This window comes from Heptranchias perlo, chromosome 15 (assembly GCF_035084215.1).
Source record: "Heptranchias perlo isolate sHepPer1 chromosome 15, sHepPer1.hap1, whole genome shotgun sequence".
NCBI classification, from domain to species: Eukaryota; Metazoa; Chordata; class Chondrichthyes; order Hexanchiformes; family Hexanchidae; genus Heptranchias; species Heptranchias perlo.
In genome coordinates, this window is record NC_090339.1 from 24,473,654 (window position 1) to 24,501,513 (window position 27,860).

The 27,860-nt window shown below is 38.8% G+C and overlaps 1 protein-coding gene across 4 annotated transcripts in view; it reads right to left on the minus strand.

The window, feature by feature from the left end:
- Window positions 1-9,814: 9,814 nt before the first annotated feature.
- znf711 (zinc finger protein 711) overlaps window positions 9,815-27,860 on the minus strand; it is a 49,599-nt gene continuing 31,553 nt past the window's right edge. For 2 of the 4 annotated variants that reach the window (XM_067996903.1, XM_067996904.1), the window contains exons 4-8: window positions 21,904-22,062; window positions 18,664-18,798; window positions 16,633-16,770; window positions 13,408-13,551; window positions 9,815-12,199 (exon numbers count right to left, since the gene is read on the minus strand). In XM_067996903.1, the coding sequence (XP_067853004.1) occupies window positions 11,022-12,199; window positions 13,408-13,551; window positions 16,633-16,770; window positions 18,664-18,798; window positions 21,904-22,062 (1,754 nt within the window). In that variant the 3' untranslated portion in view covers window positions 9,815-11,021. The remainder of the gene's footprint in view (window positions 12,200-13,407; window positions 13,552-16,632; window positions 16,771-18,663; window positions 18,799-21,903; window positions 22,063-27,860) is intronic. The other 2 variants (XM_067996905.1, XM_067996906.1) reach the window with 2 other exon arrangements.

Below are 27,860 nucleotides of genomic sequence, written 5' to 3' on the forward strand. Positions count from 1 at the left end.
GCAAGTTTTGCAGAGGTTACCGTGGCAGGGTTGTGTGGTGTCGTGGACGCTGTTCTCCTGAAAGCTGGGTAATTTGCTGCGAACGATGGTCTGTTTGAGGTTGGGTGGCTGTTTAAAGGCGAGTAGTGGAGGTGTGGGGATGGCCATAGCGAGGTGTTCGTCGTCATTGATGACATGTTGAAGGCTGCGGAGAATATAGCGTAGTTTCTCCGCTCCAGGGAAGTACTGGACGACGAAGGGTACTCTGTTGGTTGCGTCCTGTGTTAGTCTTCTGAGGAGGTCTGTGCGATTTTTCGCTGTGGCCCGTCGGAACTGTCGATCGATGAGTCGAGCGTCATATCCCGTTCTTACTAGGGCGTCTTTCAGCGTTTGTAGGTGTCCATCGCGTTCCTCCTCGTCTGAGCAGGGCCTGTCCATAGGGGATGGCCTCTTTGACGTGGTTAGGGTGGAAGCTGGAAAAGTGGAGCATCGTGAGGTTGTCCGTGGGCTTGCGGTAGAGTGAGGTGCTGAGGTGCTCGTCTTTGATGGAGATTCGCGGGTCCAAGAAAGAAACTGATTCTGAGGAGTAGTCCATGGTGAGCTTGATGGTGGGATGGAACTTGTTGATGTTATCGTGTAGTCTCTTTAGTGATTCTTCGCCATGGGTCCATAGAAAGAAAATGTCGTCGATGTATCTGGTGTATAGCGTTGGTTGGAGGTCCTGTGCAGTGAAGAAGTCCTGCTCGAACTTGTGCATGAAAATGTTGGCGTATTGGGGTGCGAATTTGGTCCCCATGGCTGTTCCGTGTGTTTGGGTAAAGAACTGGTTATCGAAGGTGAAGACATTGTGATCCAGGATGAAGCAGATGAGTTGTAGGATGGCGTCTGGAGATTGGCTGTTGTTGGTGTTGAGTATTGATGCTGTTGCAGCGATGCCGTCATCGTGGGGGATACTGGTGTAGAGTGCCGAGACGTCCATCGTGGTGAGAAGTGTTCCTGGTTCAACTGGTCCGTGGGTACTGAGTTTTTGTAGGAAGTCTGTAGTGTCACGACAGAAGCTGGGGGTTCCCTGTACGATGGGTTTCAGGATGCCCTCGATGCATCCAGAGAGGTTCTCACACAGGGTTCCGTTGCCTGATACGATAGGACGTCCGGGTGTGTTGGCTTTGTGTATCTCTATAACCCAATCATGGTAGGCACTTGTCACGTTTCAGGATTATTTTGACCATTTTCTCACAAAAAAAGATTTGGAATAAAAGAGTTACTTTTGAATGTTGGGTTTAAAAAAGGATTTGCACAGGTTTAAAAAGGAAGGCCACAGGTTGCAGGCATTTACAAAATGTGTATTAAGGCTAGATATTGATGCTGTTATCCAGGACAATCAGAAACAATAGAGGACTGGTTATCTCAAACTGGGGCTCCCAACGAACATTTGCACCATAGGGGGATGGTTTGTCCTTTCATGTTGAATGTAGCGTGGAGATTATTTCAAAGGTACGGTAACAGGTTTAATTAACAGCTAATCTAGCCAATCCCCAGCAGGAACGAAACCCCACTTCCTGTGGAGGCAGAAAAGAGGCAAACAAAGAGCTACCTGTTAGGATTCAGATTTATTAAAGGAAAAGCTGTAAAAAGGTTAGAAAAGCTGGAGGTTAGAAAACAGCTTGTTTAAGTCAAATAGGTTGGGACGCATGGTGTGTTCTTTATATAAAGATAAGTTGTACCGACTGAACTAAATGAATTTGATCATAAGTGTTACTCTATGTTCATTTGCTGTGAAATAAAGCATCTTAATGATTTTATCAAGCCTAGCCTCGCCAAGGATTTGCTCAGTCTGCCTTTGGAGAGACTGAAGAAATTCACATGCGCAAGACACGAATATTGGGTTTAGGTCACATGTAGAATTGCCAACTCAGGTTGGATGTATTCCTGGAGTTCACTTCCCATGACCTTCTGCGTCCAGTCGTCCTGCTTATTTCCAATATTTTTATAACCAATAAGAAAAAGTGTTCAAAGAAAACATTTTCTTTTAATGCCCCTATGATTTTATCCCAGGTTGCTCACAGCAGTGTCCACAAGATCAATCTTTAATTCCTGGAGACTCCAGAACAATTGTGGAGGATTGGCAACCCTGGTCACAAGAGGGCATTATTGGTGGCTGAGAGCTTTGGTGCAATTGCTTGTAGAACAGAGGCTATCAGCCACTCACTGTCGTGAGGCGAGTGTCTTGCCCAACATAGCTGAGAGCTGCCTTCTTGATGAAGAAGATAACCCTTAAATCTACATTTTCCCAGCAACATCGAGCAATGTAATAGGAGAACAATGCTAAGCAATTCACAAGTACATGATCAATTATGGTGCCACTCTGAACTCTATGCTGATGCTACATAGTTGGTAAACCTTAGGAAGGAAGCAGAAAACAATCCGAGGGATTGGCACCACTAGGGGTGACTAAAAGCTTGGTTAAAATATGGTTGCTCTGCAAGCATTGCATTGATGTCCACTGTGACAAGAAATAGATGTTTAGTAAAGGCCATGGGGGACAGTGGAAAGGGCAAAGGGCTTTAACCTTTATGGTAGCTGCAACTAAGAAAACCGAACGAGTACCACCTTTGATAACACTATTGATTGGCAACGTGAAAATACGCATCTTGTAAATCAAATGTGGCCAGTTAGTTTGCTGCACAGACTGCTTGAATAACTTGAGGTAGGATCACCATTTTGAATCATTCCTTGCAAAGGAACAGGTTCAGTGCTTTGAGATTAAGAATAAGCCATTATCTTCCCACCTTTTTGGGAACACAAAGTATCATGAGTAAAAGCCATTTCTTTTCTGATCTTTATGAACCAGCTGTATCAGCACAGATGACAAGAACTATCTACATCGATATATCCACCAATTAAGGATCCCTCAGAAGATGAAACTGTAGTGCATGTGAAAACATGGGGTTGGTTCAAAATTGTACAGGATATCGTTTGCTCCTGACCTTCGCTACCCAAGCATGTGTCATGATCCTCTCCCACATGACTACAAAATTTACCAATCCTACCCTAGTCACTTGTGGGTTGGGGAGGAAGGTGTCCATCAGTGTGTCTTGGGTGCAAAACTGGCAGTTGAGATGATATACTTCATAGAGGCACACTGCCCTGAATCCCCAGCCAAAATTAAAAAAGGGTTCCTTCTGAATTCCCTGTGTAGATGTGTAAATGGGACAGTTATTCAATCATCGAGACTCTTCCCATGGTGCCAGTCCAGAAATGGCCCAGAATTGCTGTAAATGGTGTTTGTAGCATTCCGACAGCTACTCTACTTGCCCGCCAAAGAAAATTGCAGGGTTTACAGAAACTCTTAAGAGGTGCCAGGTTTTGATCTTTTGCTGATTTGTCCTATCCATCTCACGGTAAATTGCAGTCCAGGGACTTGCTTGTGACCAAGTTAAACCTACCTAGTCCATTGTGCCATCTCTACTCACAACTGAATGGCGATTTGGCAATTGTGTTTCAATTATGATCTGGTATGATACACCAAATCATTAGTCCAAATGGTTGAATACGTGAGACACATGGACATTTGCACAGGGCGTGGCACAAATTAGGAATCCATGCCACCAAATTCACCATAAACAAGTTTTGTCTTCAGCAGCCATTTCAGCTTCATGTTTTGGCAGAAACTGCCATGGATGTGTCAAAGAGCAATCTTTTTTCCTAGTGGAGGACCTCTTCTAGGTGGCTTTGATATCTTACTCAGTACATCCAGAACAAGAGAAGACACTAAATAATTCAGAAGAAATTTCTTTACCCAGAGTGTGGCTAGAATGTAGAACTTGGTACCATATGGAATAGTTGAGGCGAATATACCTTTAAGGGGAAGCTAGATAAAAACATGAGGAATAAAGGAATAGTAGGATATGCAGATAGAGTTAGATGAAGTAGGGTGGGAGAAAACTCGTGTGGAGCATAACCACCAGCATAGGCCAGTTGGGCCTAATGGCCTGTTTTGTGCTGTAAATTCTATGTTGAAAGTATAAAAACAATTTGCATATAGTGTGATAAATATTTAATACAACCTACTGCATAGACTAAAGGAACACAGGGAACTTCATTAATTTGTTAAATTAATACATTTGGTTGTGCTTTTGTGTTATTCGCAAGTCTTGTTTTTTAATCCAGATAACATGGCTATGGTACAATTTTCTGACATGGCAATCTACCACAGATTAAAAGCAACCACATGATTTCAGTTGGAGGGAGGGTTAGGCAGACCAAGAAAGCCTTTTGCTATGTCAGGGGAGTTGTGACTATGGCAGTTAGGTTACATTAGAATATTCAACTGGTAATTTTTCACTCCCCCATCTCTTTTTTTTGTCTTTACAGGTACACAGGGGATTGTGTCATTAGAACTAAGAAAATGGTAGCTGAGATGTCCAACTTCTGGGATTGTACACATTCCAGGTGACTATAGATAGAGATAGATATATATGACAGAGAAAGACAAGGACTCCAAAGGAGGCACTGAAAGTCCTTCACATGCAACAAGTGTGAGCGCTGACTACACTGGAGGGAATCGTTGCAAGATAAGTAAAGGAAGTAAGTGACCTTTTCACAGAGTATGAGGGTTTCAAGCACAAGGTTGGCCTTGCTGCACTTGTTCCCACACAGGATGTAGTTGAGTTTCATATTGACACTGATAACCTTTATCTGCTGCTAAGCTAAACAGAGGCTTCAGCATGCAGATGAGGGTTCCACCCAGAGAACATCTAGAGGACAGAACACCTGCACCAGTGGAGGAAGAAATTAAAGCAGAAAGGAATTAGGAAGTACGGTTGTCAATCCAACACTATCACAATGTCCAATGTGAGAAAATTAAAGTATTGACTAGCAGAGCCAAGTGGAACCACCTTATTTGTTGAGCAGTGGTGGAGGGGGGGGGGGGCTCTAACATTAGATTTTCTGATAGAGAATTTTGTAAGAAAAATGATTTAATTGCTACCATGATATGTTTTCCAACGCTAGGATAGCAGACATGGATGGTAGGCTCAAGGGAGTGCTAAAGGGGGTACACTCAAGGGAACTACTGTTGCTGTTCATGTGGGGACAAAAGACATTAAGGAACCAGTCAGGAATCATGAAGCACAGGAACTGAAAGATGGTCCATAACTTTAAACAGTGTTCAGGTTGTTATTTGAAGACCACTGCCAATGATAAAAGGAACTGAATCACAACAGAATAGCAACCAGAACAATAGAATTATGGACTTCCAACTTGTGGTTGTTGTACTGGGCAAGCAAGAAGGGGTTGGAATACATTAACATCCGGAGCCAGTTTGTAGGATGACCGGAGCTATTCAACAAAGATGGAGGTAACCAAAGTAAGGTAGGCATCAAACTATTTGCTGCCAATGTAGAATTTCTTTAAACTAATAAAACCAGGAGGGAAAGAAACATATCCTACTGAGTAACGGTGGAAGTCCAGAGTGCCATTGTAGACATTGGGAATTTTAACTCACCTCTGCAGTTGGACCTACTAAGAAAGGAAGTTAGCAGGAGACAAAATTGCTTCAAATTATCTGGGGAGTTTATATTCAGTGCTCTTACATGAATGCCAAAACCATTAGCAATAATTTGACAGAACTGCAGAAATAGAAAGGTATTGGAAACCCTTAACTGATGAGCCTCACAGACACACAGCTGGTGCTTGAGGATGGGCCTGAATATAACATGCATGGGTATGCATTGTTTAGGAAATATAGATTGAGTAGCAAGGGAAGAGGAGTGGCCATTTTCGTTAAGAAAGGGATAAATGTAATTGAGTGTGCGTGTGGGGGGAAAGAAGAGAAACCCTATGGCTCCAAATGGAGTTTAGCAGAAATACCAGGGATGACACAAGAGATGGGAGGCCCTGGAGACATTTATTGATACAATGATTACTTCCTTGTAAAGTCAAGGACTAGAGAAAACATTCTATTGGCTTTAGTGTTTAATAATGAGTCACAACTGATAGAGTGCCTAGAGATGGCAGAGCGCCTTGCAGATTCAGACCACTATTATGATACTTAACATTGCGCTGTTATTGCATTTTTAAAAAGGCTCAGTTTACAAAAATAAGGAGACTGAGCAGTGGCTAAATGGGACAGTGAGTGGGATGTAAATAACCACAATGTTTGAAGAAGAAAATCCTGAAATGAAAAGCATTAAAGGAAAGCAGTATAGAATGATAGAAAGCCACAATGGCTACATGGGGAGTTAATTCAACAACTGGCAATCAAGGGGAGATATTTTAGGAGTTATAAACAGAGTAATAACCCTTCAGATAAAGAAAAGTATTAAAAAAGTTAGTGTTGACTAGAAAAAATATTAGAATAGCTAAAATAAATCCAGAGAAGAGGACATTTCCTCATTTTAGGACTCAAAGATCAGTTAAGGAACAAATAGGATGACTTAGGGTCAATTATAAATGATAAATACAAGGCAGAAGAATTGAACAGATACTTTGTATTTGTTGTTAAACTGTTGAGAAAACTGGACCTGCCCCTTGCTTGGTAGATAGTACTAAAATCCAGACAGGTTGTTTGCAGATTACAAAGGGAAAGGTAGTAGCTAAATCAAAATAGCTCAAAGCATACAATGCAGCAAAGCCTGGCTTAACCTATCCAAAGTGCTGAAAGAAATGGTGGAAGTCTTATGTGACACCTTGGCTCACCGAGATCTGGGGTAGTGCCAGAAGACTAGAGAAAAGCACAAATGGTCTCCTTATCCAAAAAGGGATTAAAGTCAAATCTGGGGAACTATAGACTAGCGAGTCTAACCTCTGTAGAGGGAAAGATAATGGGTTGGAAATTGCGCACATCGGCGTGGCATCCTCTGCAGCAGCTCCTACAAAGAAAAGGTACCAATTTACTTTGCGCGGGTTGGAGGCATCCACTTGCGTGAATTGGAAGATTTGAAAAGAATTGCCTCTGAATAGCATGTTTTTGCTCATCAGCCTCTGAATAGCATGGGCTGATGAGCAAAAACATCAGCCCATGCTATTCAGAGGCTGATGAGCATATACATGGGCTCAGTTTATATGGATGGCCCCTAGTTCTACCTATCCCCAAGACTACAAACACAATATCTACTATTATGTTGTCCTTGCCTGTAATAATCTAAATATCTGGATTAGATTATTTCTTAAATCTCCTTCTCTTCAATAAGAACAAATTCAAGGTGTCAAGTCTTTCTATAGCCCAGTGTTTTTAGGCCAGAGATCATTCTTGTTGGTCTTCCCTTCTTCTCCAGATTCACATAATCCTTTGAGGTGGGGAAACCAAAACTGTACCCATTACTCTAAATGAGGTCTTGCTTATATAACCTATTATTGTGGTCCTAGTTTTGTAATGTATGGTCTACGCAATGGGGATAGGTAGAACTAGGGGCCATCCATATAAACTGAGCCCATGTATATGCTCATCAGCCTCTGAATAGCATGGGCTGATGAGCATGGGAAATGGCCGAGAATGGAAACCCACCTACAAACAGGCAAGTAAAACTCATTCATTTAAAGTGAATTTCTCTATGTTAATGTAAATAAAAATTTAACATTCTATAAAGCCAAGCAAATGATTTAATTTAATGACAATTACAGAAGTTGAAAGTAAAAAAAAAATTAAATTTAAAAATTTTTTTTTAATGATCAAAAAATATTGAGTAATTTGACATTCCACATTTTTAAAATTAAATTTTTTGTTGCCTCACAGTCATTAACAGTCACCGTGCTTTTAAAAAGTAGTGTAGGGCTGGTATTTTCCAGCGTACCTTTTGGTGGCGTACGTATCTTCGTTCCAGCTGGGCAGATGGGTAAATTTACGAATGTTTAACAATTTCTTCGATTTTAGCGTGGGTGGCCCTTTAATTTGGACCTGTCAAACCGATAGTGAACCAATGGGAGCAAGTTTGCGATTTCCTGGTTTTAATGCACATGTGCGCATTCACGTACTTACTCCATGGATTGGCCGGTGGTTGGAGAGGACGCCATTATGGAACAGCGTCCTCTGGTGAGTAATTTCTGGGCCATTGGAAAGTATTATAAGGGATACTATAAATAAACATGTAGACCTTACAGGAGTTGGAAGGGCTATCCAACACAACTTTAGAAAACGGAGGACATGTTTGACAAATCTAATCCAGCTTTTTCAAGAAGTGGCTACACTGGTGGATCAAGGAGAGCTGGCAGACCTTGTCTACTTGGATTTTCAAATGGCTTTTATTAAGGTGCCACATATGGAGAAATTAGGTTTCATGCTGTGGGGTTAAAATGGGAAGATGGATAACAAATTGGCTAAGGCACCATAAACAAAGGATGGGGTAGCTTCCCAATGGGATCGATCACAAGTAGGGTGCCCCAGGTTTCAATGTTAGGTCTCCTTCTGTTCAGAGTATTCATTCATGATTGGGAGGAGGGCATTGACAGAACAGTAATTAAATTTGCTTATGACACCAATATGTACCATTCAGGAGCTTAGAAGAGGGTAATAGATTGCAGATGAATTTTGTTAGAATGGGAAAGTGGGTCCAAGATTAGCAAATTGTCTTCAAAATAGACAAGTGTGCAGTTACACACTTACGTGCACTTAATAAGGGCGTGAAATATAACAAGTGCTTGTTGGTTAAAAGTAATAGAAAGGGAGAAAGACTTGGGAGTGTTCATTCACCATGCTCTCAAAGTTTCAACACAGTCAAGAGACTGTGTCCAAGGCAAATGAGTTCTTGGGCTACATTGCGTAGACCATACATTACAAAACTAGGACCACAATAATAGGTTATATAAGGCTTTAGCAAGACCTCATTTAGAGTAATGGGTACAGTTTTGGTTTCCCCACCTCAAAGGATTATGTGAATCTGGAGAAGGAGGGAAGACCAACAAGAATGATCTCTGGCCTAAAAGCACTGGGCTATAGAAAGACTTGACACCTTGAATTTGTTCTTATTGAAGAGAAGGAGATTTAAGAAATAATCTAATCCAGGTATTTAGATTATTACAGGCAAGGACAACATAATAGTAGATATTGTGTTTGTAGTCTTGGGGATAGGTAGAACTAGGGGCCATCCATATAAACTGAGAAGCCAGGGGTGGATTGGATGTCTGGAAGCTCTACTGTTCAGAGGGGGTGATCAACCTGTAGAACAGGAGTCCAGAGGAGGCAGCCCTTCAAGAAGGTAGTAGATAGCCTTCTAGAAAAGGAGTTCACAACATGAGAAAATTATTCTGGATAATAATTAATGGGTTTATGACCCCATGGGGATTACCTAATCACCATGAAGGGTCGGAGACAAATTTTTGACAGAGGACTCCGGAGTGGACTTCTTTTGACTCTCTCAGGTGATGGGGAAAGAGAAATTTGGTATATGAGGATGAAATCAGCCAATGGTGGGGGCCTGCATAAACAAACATTTGTTTAAAAATCCATAAATGTTATCCATGCAAGAAGTATTCCAAAATTGTTACATTACTTATTTCATAGGAACTTAAACTGAATTAATTTTTCTGATTACAAGTTAAATAACTGTTCACTTTAAAGGAGTAAAGTAGTAAGAATCAGATATTTACCAGGAATAAAATATTCATGTGACTTCATCTTCATGCAGGCTTCTTCAGCTCATTGGGTTAGTCCAGACTGATGACTTCTCTTTGATCATCACAAATCCTGCTGTATAATCTGCGAACATAAGGTGCATGCTTGCAGCAGTGCAGCTAACAGGAATTACATAAATTAACAACACAACTGTCTGGAAAGCATCTGCCAAAACCGTAATGCGATTGGGCTGCCTGGGCAAGTGGAAATTGACCAAGAAGTAACTTTCAGTGCAACAGATGCAGTTTTATTGATATACTCATCACATTAAGAACATTTAGAAATAGTAATCCCACAGAACAGTGACAAAAGATTTCTTATTTTACAGAGTGTACAACCTTTACAGCCACATGAAACACAAGTGTTTTTTAATCTAAGAGGCATTGCTAAATTAACATTCTGAATTTTGGAAATAGAACATTTTGAATTCTCGAGCAACTGATTCTCATCTGGTGCAAAACAAAAATTGACAACATTTGAAAAAACACAAAAACTACCACAACACAATGAATAAAGTTAAAAATTCACAAAGTGAACAACCATTTAATGTGTGAGCAGTAACCAGCTAAAAAACTATATCCATCATACCACTTCCTATACATTATATGCATAACAATGTCAAAACAAGATCTGTATCCATTAAATAGCCCTGAACCAACTTGTTTGATTCATGAAGTACTCCGTGTTATATAACTTACAGATCAAAAGTATTTGCAAAGGGATGCATAGAATCACCACACATGCCCTATAATAAAAAACAGTCCAACTCTCAGCAGTATGGCACTAATCCACACTGGCTGCATAGAGCTACACTTGCTTTGGTATTAAAATGCAAGTCTGTAACAAGCTGCAGCAACTGTAAGGAGTGAACCAAAAAAATTTCCATCACATCCATTGAACCAGTCTTTTCATGACGCTTTTTGAAAAGCGGTCTGTACCTGTTAGGCGATTTGTCACAAATCACTATTTATTGGGGTTTATTTTTGATTAAAAAAAGTTAAAAATAGATGTTTTTAACATCTGTTCCCACGAATCAGATATTTACCAGGATTAACAATAAAATGGAAACAATTTTAAAGGGTCTAATTGCGAGTTTTATAGCGTAGCTGTAGAATACAATATTTTGCAATTGCATGTGAATTAAATTTGAGTCACTTGAAATTGTTAAAAAGAACAGAGAACTCGCTGAATGGCTTCACAATTATGGCAACCCCAGGACACTACTATTCAGATTGTGTAAAGAAACCAAAACATTTGTACAATTGACTCCTCCTCCCAACTCTCATACCTTTTAAAAACTTATAATACAAAGAATGAAAGGTAGGTTGAGAAACAACACTCAAGTTGAGACCAGGAGAAACAGTTCACGAGCTGTGCCAATTAACTGACAGTTATTAAGTTTTTTTGTGTAAAACATTTTCCCGCCTGTACATCACATTATAGCCTCTTTATGATGCCGCATTATATGCTGGTTCTTTTCTGATGGCCTACGGAAGCCTTTCTTGCAAAACTCGCATCGGTGAGGGTAGTCCTTTGTGTGAATAGATATTACGTGGCGCTTGAAGCCTGAAGCATCAGTAGTGCTATACTCGCAATATTCACACTGGTAAACTTTCTTTCCACTATGTGTCTTCATGTGCTTCTTAAGCTCACTTTGTTGTCGAAACTCTCTCTTGCACCTTTTGCATTTAAAAGGAAGGTCCTTGGTGTGGACTGAAAGAATATGGCGGCTAAGTATAAAAGGATCTGCAATTTTGAAATCACAGTGCCTGCACTGGTGAAGCTTTTTACCCTTGTGAGTTGACATATGTTTCTTCAGCTCTGATGGACGATGAAATCCCTTATCACACACCTCACATTTGTGTGGGAATTCCTTGGTGTGCACAGATATTATATGACGTTTAAGGTCACTAGAATTGGAGCTTCTGTGGTCACAATGTGGGCACTGATGGGTCCTATGTGCCTGAAATAAAGTGGCATGCTTTTGCAGATCTTTATCATCCAAAAATGTTTGAGGGCAGTGGTCACATTTGTATGGCAGCTCATTGCTGTGCTTGGTTTTCACATGGGTCTTCAGGTTAGATGCATCAGCAGACCTGTATTCACAGTACTGGCAGTGGTATGGTTTCTCCCCTGTGTGAGTTCGCATGTGTTTCTTGAGTTCTGATGGATGACGGAATCCCTTCCCACACTCCACACAGATGTGTGGGAAATTCTTGCTGTGCACTGCCAACAGATGCCGATTGAGCAGACCCTGTTCAGCTGTCTCATAATCACAAAATTTACATTTATGCATTTTAGTTTCTTTTTCCGTATTGACCAATTTTTGAGCGGCCAATGCTCCTGCCTGAGTGAATCTTTTTCCATACTCATTATACTCATAAGTTTTCTCTCCTTTGTTGATGAGCTTGTGACTCTCTAGATGATTATGAAAACTTGCTTTTTTATTTGTTGTATAGTCACAGTCTGTGCACTGATACTTCTTCTTAGTGCTCTGCTCAGGGTGGTTCTTCATGTGCCTTTTCAAGAAGCCCCTGGATTTAAACTTCTTCCCACAGATGTGACATGGGTAAACAGTTATGGGTTGTCCATCAGGACCTATGATGACAGCTTTAAAACAAGAAAAAATAGCATTGATCCAGTAAGCTTTCTTAACCTTTGCATGTTCTATAACTTAAAAATGCTACTTTTTTTTTTTGTTTTTGTTGTTTGAAAAACAGAAAAAAGACTGAAATAACTGCTAGGATTCTAGGGTCTCTGAATACTGAAATAAACCGTTCTATAAAATGAAACCAACTTAAAATAGCCTGGCTGATGGTCTCCCTGACCCACACAACTTGCATGATCACCTTGCATGAAGCCCAAAAAACTGGAAAGTGCCAAATGGAAATCAGTGAATCTCAGATATATTCAGTGCTTGCTGAGGCTGTAGAGGAAGGTCTTATGGAAATCTGTTCACTGGCACACAAGAAAATGCAAGGAATGTCAATGAATATGCTTCCCAGCTGGAAAAGTCAAATTAACAGTCTTCATGGGGAGCATGCTTTATATACTGCACAGGAATGGGGGCAATGCCTTCTGGATAATGCCAATAGTGTCATACATTAAGAATACCATAGTGTGACATCCTCTCAATTTTTCCCTGTGAAGAACATTTGTACTCAGTATAATTCCTGAGGTGTGTGCAGGATACAGGACACAAAGATGGATGTATATATATCCTTTAAAAACAAACTTACAGACCAGTACTTTGCACTGTAAGTGTTTCTTCCTGTCCACAAACTAGTTCCTCTTTAAGCTTTAGTACTTTAGTTTGCTCAATTCCATTTCTTCCACTTCACATTCTTCATTTCCTGAAGACCCAGTCTCAGGTAATTGACTGGTCATATTGCTCTGCACTACTAAATGTACATTAGTAATGTTAAAACTGGATAGCCATGTGGTGAGGGAAAGAATACTAGAGCTTGGTCTTTAGTTGCTTCCAAGCCTTTATTCAGAGTTTCCTCTTGCACCCCCCCCACCCCCAGCTAAGCTCTCCTATAAAAAGGATCCAGAAGAGTCCTCAATCGATAGCCACCACCTGAATACAATTAACCCTAATTGATACAAATCATACAATTAACAAACAGTTCCCACATTCTTCTTTAATAAATATCAGTGTTAAGACTAATGAGTAAATATTGGTTCTTGATTTTGTACATTGCACTTTGAAACATATTCATTCTTATTGAACTATGTGAAGAAAAAAATTCCACTCTCAGACATTTGTTTCCAATGCTACCAAATACCATTGATTTCTACTGGCTAGCTACACTTACCTGTATGCCACTGTCTGCCTTCACCCCTCCTCTTCTTCCTGGCCTTTTGCTTTAGCGCTCTGGTAGTGCTTGTGCTGTCACTTATTTGTAGGAACTGACTCGAAGTGCCATTCTTATTTTCTATCTTTGCCTCAAAATTGTTACCTTGCGCAAAACAATACAATTTTTAAAGAATGTAAGTTGAATGACTGATATTAATTAAAGTTTCATAATTTTGCAGTGCTTTATATATGCAAACATTTTAGAATGCAAAATATATTAGTACCAAAAATAATTTTTTTTTTGCATTGGTGGCATTTCCTTCCAAAAAGCAAGTTTGAGGAACACATTTTGTATACTTCTAGAAGCTTTGTGAACATAAGAAACATGAGCAGGAGTAGGCCATACAGCCCCTCGAGCCTGCTCCGCCATTCAATCAGATCATGGCTGATCTTCAACCTCAAATCCACTTTCGCGCCCGACCTCCATTTCCCTTGACTCCCTTAGAGACCAAAAATCTATCGATCTCAGTCTTGAACATACTCAACAACTCAGCATCCACAGCCCTCTGGGGTAGAGAATTCCAAATAATACAACCCCTCTGTGTGAAGAAATTCCTCCTCACTTCAGTCCTAAATGTCCGACCCCTTATCCTGAGATGATATCCTCTAGTTCTAGACTCTCCAGCCAGGGGAAACATCCTCTTAGCATCTACACTGTCAAGGCCTCTTACAATCTTATATGTTTTAATGAGATCACCTCTCATTCTTCTAAACTCCAGAGAATATAGACCCATTCTACTCAATCTTTCCTCACAGGACAACCCTCTCATCCCAGGAATCAATCTAGTTGCAATGCCTCTAAGGCAAGTATATTCTTCCTTAGGTAAGGAGACCAAAACTGCACATAGTACTCCAGGTATGGTCTCACCAAAGCCCTATACAGTTGCAGCAAGACTTCCTTATACTTGTACTCCAACCCCCTTGCAATAAAGGCCAAAATACCACTAGCTATCCTAACTGTTTGCTGAATTGAACCAAGAAATGACTGGGAACAACAAAGACAAAGATGAAGCTATCCAGATCCTAACAGTGGCACAATGATGGTTACAAATGTGGCATGGTCAGATGTAAAGCAGTAATTTATCAATTTTATTGCAAAACTTCTCAAATTCTAATTTGTTCTCATGGATTTCAAAACAAATCTTTGCATGAAATTTTCAGATTTGTTTTCAGTGTAACTGAAAGAAAATGTTAACAATAAATGTTACAAAGTATAAAAATAATTTCCTCAAAATCAACTCCTGATCCAACAAAAGACTTGTTTCTCCAATGTTTCACCACATATAGGGAAAAAGGTTGAAAAGTTACTCATCAGGCTACTTTTCCCCTAACTTGATTCTAAGTTTTCTAATGTACCACTATGACATTTCTATTTTCCGCACCAGTCAGCCTTGTGCCTCTTTAAAAGAGACTTTCCAAATTAGGGGCAGTTTTATGCTTTGGGTCTGCATCCACAAGGAAATGAAATAAGATTGCCTAAACTCATTTCATACAGTAGGCACAGGACACTTTCATCCCATCAGTCCAGGTCTTGCAAACATCAGGACAGCATGCTAATCCACGACATTACCTGGAGCCACAATTTCTATTTGTGTAAGGAGGTCTGAAATATGGAACCGGGATACAGATTTCAGTGGTCCTTTAGTAGCTCACATTCTTCATGTGTGGGTGGGTGGAGGAGGGGCGAAGCAAAGAAACATCTGGGCCCAGCTTGAAGCCATCTGCTAAGGTCAAGCGTACGATCTACACTACACCTAAGCTCAGATTTCAGGTCTGTACAGTTCAATGTCACAGAGTGCACTGAGCCATGGAGCTAGGGGGAGGGAATGGGAGAAGAGATTAAAGTTCTTAAGGTAATTAAAGAGATTAAAAGTCATAAATCAAATAGCTATAATCATTTACATTATAAGATCTCAAACCAATGAGTTAAAAGATTTTTTACTACCTTTAAATTTTCTCCCAACCCCATTTCTCCTGGGATGTATTCATTCACTGAGGTATGGTTGCAGTGTCACTGGACAACCTCCAGTATCTTACTGAGGTGGCCATTATTCAAGCAAGAGCCAGAAGGATGAGTACCAATAGGCCATGCAACTGTGGAGGATATCACAACCCAACCTGATCCTGTCCTCACCAAGCATCTACAATTATGCACTGTCAGTAGGGATCACTGCACTGTATAACATTTCAGAAGCAGAAACCTTCCGTAACCTAGTAGAGCCAAGAACAACTTGCATTAAAATAGCACCTTTAATGGAAAAACTTGCTATGGTGCTTCACAAATGGAAATAGACGGGAAATTGGATGCTGGACTATGGAGAAAGAGATTAGGAGGGGTGACCAAAAGGCTAGTTAAATAAATTGATTTTACAGTGGTTCTTAAAGGAGGAAAAATGAGTGGAGAGGTGGAGGGGGTTAGCAGAGTGTTCCAGAGAATGGGGCTAAGGATACTGATGGTTCTGTTATCAATGATGGGGTAAAGAGAAGGAGAATATTCCCAAGGCCAGTCAGAGGACCTAGGGGGTGAAGAAACACAAGGCTAGAGGAGGTTACAAAGATAGGGTGGGGCAAAGCTGTGGATAAGGCGAGGATGAGAAATTTAAATTTAGTACGTTGGTTGACAGGGATCCAGTTTAGGTCAGCAAAGATGGTGGTGATAGACTAGTGGGAGTTAGTGCAGGACAGGATATAGGTGGCTGTGCTTGGGAAAATTGGAGTTTGTGATGAATAACAGGTGTTAAAGGAGAACATTGGAATAATTGAGCTTAGAGGTGACAAAAGCATGGATAAGGGTTTCAGCAGTGGAGAGGCTGAGGTAGTGAGGCGGTGAACAATGTGGCACAGGTGGAAACAGGCAAACTTGGTGATGGATAGGAAGTGGGATTTAACACTCATCTTGAGGTCAAAGAAGAAGTTAAGGTTTCACAATGTCTGATTTAGTCAGACAATTTTAACACCCCTATCATTGCTCCAGCTGAAGTCAGCTAACTCAGACATAGTATCAAATCTGGGACCTTCCTGGACTATATAGCTCAGACTTTTACCTCTGAGCCATCACAACTGCCGGTAATACATTCTAACATTCACATCAAGAAAAAAAAATGTTTCATTCTACAATTCTAAATAGAAATCTTGACATTGAAACCATGTTAAATGTAAATCACAAGTCCTGCCAGTTTCTTACCATATGCAGCAGCCCATGCAACAGGTACAAATGCTTTACTAATGCCAGAATCCTCAATCTGTGTCTCATGGACCGTTGTTGCCTCCTCATCTCCAACAATGACCTCCATGTAAACTTCATCAGCAATATCAGCACAGTCTGAAAGAAGTATAAATAGTGCTTTAGACAAAAGTGATTCAAGTTTTTAAAACAGTTCATTGAAGAATCATCAAATCTACAGAATTAGATGAAAATATTATGTACCAAACTCTCTTAAAAAGCAATACAAATAGCACAACTGTAAATTTAAAATAGGTAGTTTAATTTGTTAATGGAAGGCATGTTGATGCAGTAGAAGGTATTCTTCTGGAAGTCATTTTTGTAAATGTAGTTAGGGTATATAGGGAGAGCTCTACATTACACCTGAGTACTTGACACCATTGTAGGAGTTTAGAGTAACAGATTAAAGTGTGTTGCTCCAAGTTCACATGGTTTCATAACTAAGAAATAAATGTCACAAATGTCCTTCTCCTAGATGTAATGTAATTACACATTTAAATCAATCAGGTTTAGTAACATTACCAAAAACACACTCTGAAAAATCCAGGTTATTATGCCTCTCCCATTGGTCTATTATATCTTCCACTCACTACTGTTTGGACGGTCTCTCACAAATTCAGTCTGCTGGCATAACCCAATACCTCAACTGGTGAGGTATGCTATATTGCAATAGGCTCTTTTTTGAAAATAGAAACAATTAAGATCCATATGTGAAAGAATAAATAGCTTGAGAATAAAGACTAAAAAACACAAAACTACTAAAAACTAAAATAAAACAAATTATTGGAAATATACAGCCAGTTTGTTGGCATCTGAAAGAGAAGAATGTTAACATTTTGGATGGAGACCCTTCAATAGAAATGGTATAATTAAGCAGCAGAGTCCTTTATAAGGACTGGCCAATACAATGGGAGAGGAAAGTACAGGGGCAGGTTAAGATTATAAATATGCTAACTACTTTTATAAAGAAGTAGCTAAAGAGTAATTAATTGAGATTGCCTTTGTATATCAGGCAACATGTCAAACCTTTTCCCAGAATTTTTAAATCGGTTTCTAAACCGTTAAATCCATTTGCGGTGTCTTTTTTTTTTGTTTCCGTCAATCCATCAAAGTTACCTGCTCTATACCAATTCTGATAAAGGGTATCCACCTGAAATGTCTTTACTTCTTCACATGCTCAGACCTACACTGAATTTCCAGCATTCATAATTTTTTTTACCTCCACTAAAAATCCAGTCAGTGCCAAACTAACTCGCTCACACAGTGTGACGATTAGTTTACACGCGATGCTCTATAAACTCCCAGAAAATTAAATGCTTCTTACGGATAAGTCCGAAGTATAGGGTGCCCACTTAAAAACATGATTTAGGATTTTTTTCTCTTAATCCAAAGCAGTAAACCGAGTTATATAAATCAATTTTGACAAAGAGTCTCTACCTGAAACATCAACCTATATTTTACATTTTCAGATTCTAATAATTTGCATTTCATTTTATTTGTATTAAATTGAAACAAATCAAGCTGCATAGCAAGTCAGTCATGTAGCTTAATGGTGCATTTTAAAAGTGAACTCTATTTGAAACTGGTAAATTTAGACCGTTTTCCCCAACTAGTACAATCTTCTATCCTACTATTTTAATTCCTGTTGCTACGTATACTATCACATTACAATTTTCGTAAAAAGCCATTTCTTCCACCTCTAGAGTTTGCTGACTTACTGTACCTGGGTTTTTCGGGGGGGTTTTTAAGTCTAAGGAAGGACATAATACCCAGACTACTGGGTTTGCCTTATTCCACACTACTGCATACAGAAAAAGCAAACGTCATTTCCTTCTGAAAAATTACTAAACTGTCTATAATCGGTTTTCTCCATGGATTCTAGAGGCAGGATTGTATTAGTAAGTAACATGGCTAAATTCACTATTTCTAAATAAGTTATAGTTCTCCTTTCAATGAACTCTAAAAAAAGAAACCGTACATAGAATATCTTACTAATGTCATCTTCCTGAGAGGGATCTTTGACTGCCATGTAAACCATCTTTTCCCGAGGCAGTCTACCAACATTCCCTTGATCAAGAATGGTATGACCATTCTGATAATCATTCTCTGCGATAACTTCAGTTTCACCTTTAAATAAGAAAACAATCAGACTTTAAGAAAAACTCAAATCAACTTTCTTTAATTACTTTACTGTCAAGTACAATGGCCACTTAGATGCAAAAAATATTCAGTGACCATTTGATCAATTGCAAAATGTGGAAAGAGTTCTTCAGTTATAAGTTGCACAATTTGGTTCCCAAAATTCTAATGGACACAAACATCCTCTGGAAAAGACAAGCTCAATTTTCATTTTAGTAAATGTAAAGTACCCCACATTTCAAAAATAGCACAATTCTTTTGAACATATTGGTTTAAAGGCTTGCTCATCAGGCAACCATAAATAAAATAAACTGGCCACCACAATCAGTATATCGGCTCAACATTACTTTAATTTTAATAAGTATTAAATCTTCAGTGTAGTTTGTTAGTGAGGCAAGTCTCAAATCGTAAAAAGAAATGCACTGTATTATTTCTCTTTAGAAAATTAAATGAGAATTGGTAGGGCTGTTAAAGACAGATTACTCATCTCTGAGTATAGTATTCTTCCTTCATTTTGTTATCCTCCATATGCTGCTGGTACACAAGCAAAAATCACCAGCAATGCTCTTCTCTTAAGAGATTTTCACAGTTCATCATAAGACTACTTTTTGTGACAAACATACGATATGCCCCTCCTCACTATCTTCAGTTGTTTTGACCAAGAGTGTTTGTCAGTTCAAGTTTATGCGAGGGAACCCAAAATGAGGATTTAATTTCCTCTTTTAATAAAGGCTAGGACAGTAACAGTTTTCAATCAAATGATCATATTGTGATAGGCACAGGCTCCACCCCATATTATATCATATATTTCTGTACCATATACTTTCAAATGAATTTTTAACTACAACTCTGAGTTGCACTCTGAAAGGATCTCATTCTCTTGGAGTCTCAGGGGAAAGCAATTCATGCAACGATCTAAAGAGATGCTAGCTTAGGCGGGGCGAGGTCAGCTTCTGTTTATAATATTGATAAATAAAACCTAATAGGCCAAGGTTGTCGAGCTAGTATCTCTGGCCCCAAACAATAACATGGGCAAGTGTGCTACGGTGAGAAATAATTTGGTTTAATTTCCACCATTCCAAACAAAAATTCCAAAAGGCCCTGCTTTATATCTGAACTAAACAGACAATGATGGGACTGTTCACAACATCGTATTCCATCACTTTGGAGAAGATCCATCACTATGGATCTCTGAGCCATTTGCTGTTTGTCACCCACAAATCTGGGCGAGGGCATTGGAAATTTCAAGCTTAGATGTTCCTTGAGTAAGTGATCACCCCAAGGGAGAATGAAATGTAGCACAGTTAATGTTCTAAATCCAAATCCAATTCAAAGTTAATTTTCCTTGCAAACACTTAGCTCTAATCAAGTTATGTTTCACTGTGTCCACTGAAGAAACTTTGTATCCTGCACTTCCCAGCTAATCAAGAAGGCATCTGCTGTGAATGTTAAAGAAAACAAAAGCAGTTTTATTCTGACCTTCATCAGAACACAAGCTGTCTTTGCGTAACTGTCACTGAAGGCGCAGTATCTATCCACACCAGCAATAATGTAGATTCAGGTGCCCTTGTACCAACAGGTTCAGTTCTAAAGTCTAGAGTCTGGATAGCAAAAGATAACTACTGTCATCTGAATAAGGGTTCTAAGGCCTAGCAAGGTTCTTGTGAATGTCCAAAAGAATTTCCAGGATTTCACTGAGAATATATTGGTGTATATTACTAAGTTCAACTGTCTGAAAGTTGAGACCATCTATTTGACTTGTGCTCATGGATAGTTCACTCACTAAATGGGTGTCCAGATATGAGTAAAAGGAGAGTCCCCTCGATATACTGCTTTGATTATGTACCTGTGTGAAGACTCTGTGGGCTGAAAGCAGCTTTCTACACTCAAACTAGCAACATAAGAAATTTTCTATGGTTTTCACTAATGGTTAAGTGAAAGTAGGTATCTTTTATATTGCATTTACTTTGCAGTGTTGTCTCAGACAACAAACAAACAATTGGGAGATATCAAAATGTGTCTCAGAGGTACTTTTTCTGACCAATTTTGGAGGCCAAGCTGAACAACTACTGTTGGTTCATCCTTGGAGTTCACCACAAGCAGCTTGGTGAACAAAGTGTATGTAACAGATGCTGCCTGACTTGCTGAGTATTTCCAGCATTTTCTGTTTTTATTTCAGGTTTCCAGAATCCGCAGTATTTTGCTTTTGAAAGTGTATGTAACACTGCTGGCCTATCTGACCCTTTCCTTAACATTGAGAAAGGTATACAGCTAGAATGCTAAAGTCATGAATCTGACTGCGTAGCAATTGTAGTTAATCTGTATCAAATTTTGGACATGCAGTTAGTTTACTGTCGCTAAATCAATTCTGCAGTATAAATGGTGCAAACTTGGCATTAAAAAAACAGGCTTGTATTGCCATTTCCTGTTCTGTGCTTTCTTCTAATCTTCCAAACAGAAATTAAGCAGTATAGGAAAAATAAAAATTCCTAGAGAAACCAGCTTCCTTAGTTATTTTTCCAGACAACCCATGGTATACAAAGGATAACAAATAAAGAAATTCAAGTTCAAAGTCATATATAGATAATACTGAAGATTATCACAGCATCTCAGTCTACAAATCATTTGTACTCATATTAGTAAATCAAGGATAGCAGAGCAGGGCTTTCACCACTCAGGACTTTTGTTTCTCCACAGTATGTAATTGAAATCAGAGAAAAACTTCTGATAGAGACTTGCGACTGCCAATGGAAAATAAATGAATTGCAGATTTTAATTCCAGTGCAATTAAATCAAGGAATAACCAAGTGAGCAGTACGAGCAATTCCAGCAAAGAAACTTTTGTCCATATATTTGTACATCATTCTGGCTATAATGGTCATGAAAACTGAAAAAATGTCCAGTTATGGTTTGCATTCTTTAAATTAAACAATGTAATGTCTCTAGCTAATGTGCTAAACAGCCACTTTAATGTATTAGACTTTCACACTGTAAAATGGATCTTTTGCCCATTGTAAAATTGATATAGGGGATAAACTCGTGTATTTTTAAAAATGTTTCGCATTACACATGCTATTAAACCATGATATTTACCTATTTCCACGTCATCTTCTGGTTCAGCTTTAAAAATATACACTTTTATGACCTCAGCTCCAAACCCATCTTCTTTAGAAGAATCATCTTGCTCAATATCAGTGCTTATTTTTATTGGTGCATTTCCCATCTGGTCCAACTTCTCTCCGACATCATCTACTGCATAAAACAGTTATATAAACAGTTATAGCACATCGGAAACATCAAGCTTCTGTAAGTTCTTGGGTCTACTACCCATTATCTCCGAGTTGCAATAAATTTCTCGACCTTGAAAATATTTGAGAGAGACTGGGCCTTTTATGTCAATTCCTCTTCTTTCCCAACCCCCAACAACTGCAAAATGATTTCAACTAAATCCATTTTGCTGGCCAAATTTTGATTTTCTTTACTCTGATCTTGCTTCCTTCTACCATGGTTATACACACTGCCAAAGCTTTGATGCATTTTAGTATTCTTTATTAGCTAGGCTACTTGGGCTACAAAAATCAAAAGGATGTGAAATTAAGGCTTCAGTGCCAGCAGCTGACAAAGAATGAGCACCAATGACATCAAGGGAGCTGGCTTTCTGAGCCTGACTGTGTAAGGGAGCAGGATTATCAGTACAGCCTATGGCATTTCAGTGAATTTTGCCATTCAAACTGTGTGTGTTAATTCAGCTCCCTAATTCTGCTAGGCTTAGCAACTCTTTCAATGATGTCATCAGCACTAACTATACATATTCAAATAGATCAATGAAAATAGATGAAACCAAGAGAATATTAATGGAAATCGCATGCTTTTTACTGTGATTTTTCAAATTGATACTAATTATAAGACCCGCTCAGACTGAACAACATTTTTCAAAATATACAATTTTATTGCAGTTTAAGGTGACTTGCATCAAAATGTGGGCAAAATTACATCTGGGTTATAACAGGAAAAAAAAACCCTGGATTTGAAAAATCAATGCTACGTTGGGCAATACATCGGCAACATGTTACTTATTAAATTCCACAGATTAGCTACAACAATTCAGGTTCTACCCCAACACTAACTCACATTGTGAAACATTTGACAGCAATCTGAGTCGCTAACAGCTAACTAATAAGTAACGATATACAAGGCGCCTTTTGTTGATCTACAGCTGCGTAAAGTCTCCCCCTCACATTTTATAAACACAAGATAACTAAAGAGAGAGATAACAAAACGTAATCAACAAAATCGTAAGATGAAAGTAGTCACCTCCCCAACAAAAATATTAAAAATGAAATACTGTAATACTGGAAAACAGGACACATTCCACTTAAGAATTTACTTCTCATACATTTCTGTCCATGTTTAAAATTAATTGCAGTATCAAAACCATTGTTGCCACAAAATACAAAATTCCACATATGAATTCCTTATACCGAAATATTTCTGTTCAGAATATTAATATTTTCTATATTCAGTTCTGTTGACTGACCTGTAAATAACAATTCAGTGAATATTATATGCCACCATTATATATTTTACCATATTTACAGCCCAGTTTATAGATACCATAAGTACAATATGTTGCACGATTTGTACAATCTACAGCAAGGCCAAAAGCAGCTTATATTGTGAAAAACTTTCATTACAATTAAAAACATGCAAACAGGTGAAGGAGTGCAGTATCAGTTTGGTAGTACATGGATCTGCACCCACGATTCCTACATGGTGAATTCCCAATCTCAGTCATGCCATCAGGGAGGGATGCCTACAGGAGGCTTACTGCTTCCTCAGAAAGGAACAATCACAGGATGTCACCCCAGTCTGCCGTCACTCACCTCCCAGTGGCCAGATCAAGAACGGCATTGGCAGAGGCCTGGGAGCAAGTCACCTGCATGTTTTCTTGATGGGGAATGGAGTATAGAGACCTAAAGAAAGAACATTAAATATCTAAAGAGTAATAAAAAGAAAAGAATCCAAGGAACAATTCTTGCTAATACCTCATCGTAAATGTCTGATAATGTAAGAACATAAGATCCGGAGAGAGAAAGGGGCATTCTGTCCATCAAGCCCACTTCAGAGCACATGTATAATTATGCTATCATGGAGTTCCCTCCCATACCATCTGTTGATCGCCTACTTTAGGGAATATTAATTCCTCTCCCACCCACCCCCCAAAAAAATAAGTCCAGCAGCATTGTTAAATAGCTCTATTGCTCTCAATCCTGCTTCTCAATAGATATTGATCCAGTTTCTTTATAAAGGTGCTAACTACCCATGAATTGACTACCTTTTCTAGGAGTTCATTCCACATATCCTGTGAGAAAAGAAATCTAATCTGTAGCCTTGTTGACGCTCATGAATTTTGTACTTGTGTCCTCTCGTCATACGCTCATTGTCCAAAATGAATGGCTTGTTTAATTTCACCTCATCTACAGCTACCTTTATTTTGAAGACATGTATGAGTCGTCTTCAGCAAAGTTTAGTCATTCGAACCTTTCTTCAAGACTTAGTCCCCAAGGCCTAGAATCATCTTGGCCACTCTCCTCTGAACCATTTTTAATGCATCTGCATCCTTTTTGAGTTAAAATGGCCAAAACTGAACTCTATACTCTAGAATTGGCATCACCATTAATTTGTCAGCATAACTTGCTCTGACTTGTAGATCAATGCCCTCCAGATATAATCCAGTACCCGATTTGTCTAACGAATAACTACCTCACATTGACCAATTTGCTTTGAGTATAATCATTCAAATCCTTTTCCGTTATGGGCTCTGCCAACAAAGATCCGTTCATGTTACACCCATGTTTAATGTTGCCTGTTCCAATACGCAGTACTACATTTATCCACATTAAAATCCATCTGCTGTATCTCAGCTCATCTACACGTTCAATTCTCTCTAAAGATATCCAATCTTCTTTCTACTCATTACTTGCCCACACCCCTATGTGCCCTCAGCAAATTTAATACGATTCACATCCTGTTCCACATCATTCACAAATATTGTAAATAGTAAGAGTCTCAGAACACATGGTTATTTTTTCCCAGGCAGAGTACTTTTCATTATGTTCTGTCTGCCTCCTTTCATAGAATGATACAGTGCAGGAGGCCATTCGGCCCATCGTGCCTGTGCTGGCTCTTTGAAAGAGCTATACAATTAGTCCCACTCCCCTGCTCTTTCCCCATAGCCTTAAATTTTTCACTTCAAGTATTCATCCAATTCCCTTTTGAAACTATTGAATCTCCTGCCTCCACCCTTTCAGGCAGTGCATTCCAGATCACAATAACTTGCTGTGTAAAAAAAATTCTCACGTCACCTCTGGTTCTTTTGCCAATCACTTTAAATCTGTGTCCTCTGGTTACCGACCCTTTTGCCACCAGAAACAGTTTCTCCTTATTTACTCTATCAAAACCGTTCACGATTTTGAATACCTCTATCAAATCTTCTCTTAACTTTCTTGCTCTAAGGAGAGCTTCTCCAGTCTCTCCACATAACAGAAGTCCCTCATCACTGGTACCATTCTAGTAAATCTATTCTGCACCCTCTCTGAGGCCTTGACATCCTTCTTAAAGTGTTCAGAATTGAACACAATACTCCAGCTGAGGCCTAACCAGTGATTTATAAAGGTTTAACATAGCTTCCTTGCTTTTGTACTCTACGCCTCTATTAATAAAGCCCAGGATCCCATATGCTTTTTTTAAAACAGCCTTCTCAACTTGTACTGCCACCTTCAAAGATTTGTGTACATACACCCCCAGGTCGCTCTGTTCCTGCACCCCCTTTAAAATTGTACCATTTAGTTTATATTGCCTCCCCTCATTCTTCCTACCAAAATGTACCACTTCACAGCATTAAATTCCATCTGACATGTGTCTGTCCATGTCCTCCTGAAGTCTGTTACTATCCTCCTCATTATTTACTACATTTCCAAGTTTCATGTCATCTGCAAACTTTGAAATTATGTCCAAGTCCAGGTCATTAATATTCAAAACATCCAGAAAATCTGTCAAATATTCTATAAGCCTTATGTTCCTTACTAGCCATAAATGAGGTACTGTATCAAACACCTTTTGAAAATCCAAGTAAACCCATCTTCTGGATTACCCTGGTCCACTAATTTAGTTACTCCCTCAAAGAATTCTAGTACATTTGTAAGTCGTGGCCTATTACTTCTAAACCAATGGCAATTGCTCCCTATAACACTTGTGTCCTTTAAATACTCTAATGGTATCCCATAAAATGCCCACAAGCATTTTTCCTACTAAGGATGCGAGAAATGGCCTATCAGGTTCATGCCTTCATCCTTTTTTGAATATTAGAACTACATTTGCCATCCCTCCAGACCTCAACTACTTCTCCAGTAGTTAGAGCACCAAAAGATATCAATCAAAGCATTACTAATTTCCTCTTAATTCTTTAAGGATTCTAGCTCTGCCGAAAGAGCTTTGTGGATAACACATTCTTTACTAACTTCTACATGTACTTTGGATCATTTAGCCCCTTTTCTCGTGTCTGGAATTTGTCAACAGTCCTCTTTTGTGAAAATTGATGTGAACAATCCATTGAATCTGCAATATCATGGTCAACTGCAAATTTTATTTACTTGGTTTATCCTTCAACAGATCCACCTGTGCTTTGATCATCCTTCAACTATCAACATCATCGTAAAACCTTTTTGGGGTCACTCTTGCTGTCCTCTGCAATTAATTTCTCTACTTTTCTCTTACTTTTTCCAATACTTTCTTTAGCTATCCTCAGTTGTCTGTATCCCAATCCTTTGTTTTATTTTAAAAGTATTTTTGCTTTTTTTAAATCTCCTTCCTAACCTCCTTATTAAACCACTATGGTCTAAAATCATGCTTTGTTTCTTTTTTTTTAAAAGGAGTATATTTACTTTCCTCATCCTATACCTTAAGTACATTATTTTGTCTGTTAGTCTATTTTTAAGTATGGTTTCCCAATTAGTATTTCCTAAAACTCTTTATAACTTCAAAATCTGTTTTTCCAAAATCCTGTATTGCCATATTATTTGTGGCCTTAACATCTAATAATAAAATTATTAGATCCCAGTTCCTCCACGTACGTGAATCAAACTGGATGACAAGCATCTTATTCACTTAAAAGGAACTGACTACAATTTTTAAAAAACTGCAGTAAAATTCTGAGGAAAAGAGTCTCCTAAAAATGGTTCCAGGTCACTTTGTAATCATTTTGCAGAACATATTTAAAATATGTACTATTAAAAAAACACAATAATCATAATGGGAATTTTTACACCATTATCTTAAATCATGTATAATCTGTTACCCTGGAATATAATTTTTTTAATTCTATATGGCTAGCCCCACAATAACAATGTGACTCAATCCATTTTAAACAGAGATTTTTGTCAAAATCATTTGAACTGTTGAAGGCCTAAATAACGGATGCTTATCTCAGGTCACAGGTCTAATGAAAATGTTCAACCTCCTCACATTAAACATTTATATACTAAGTGAAATGGAATTCCACATTTTTCCCTGAAATGCTGATATCATAAACCTCAGAGTGAAACACAGAGTTAATTTCTCTTGCTCAACTCATGCTAGTGAATTTTGTGCTAACAGGCAATGTTCTGGGGAATGGAGTATTATTCCATTTTGATCTGGTAGTTTCAAGCAGTAACAGATCAGGCATAGGATACGATAGGTTCATTGTGGAGATCTTCCTACACTGCCCCAGTGTACCTGCGCCTCAACCTCCGAAAAGCATCCCTACTGCACAACTATCAGAATTTCTTTTCTCGCATTCCACCTTCGTACCTTCTCTGAATTTGATGTCGCTTACTAACATTCAAAAATGACAGACAGGAAAAGACGAGCTGTTCCACTGAGCCTGTCCCATACAGTCATGGTACAATTAAGCATCATGCTCCTCAAGGCTCCCACCAACCACCCAGTAACATAATCTCCTCAAAAAAAAACCCTAGACCAACTCGGGAAAAAAATAATTCTGGGAAATT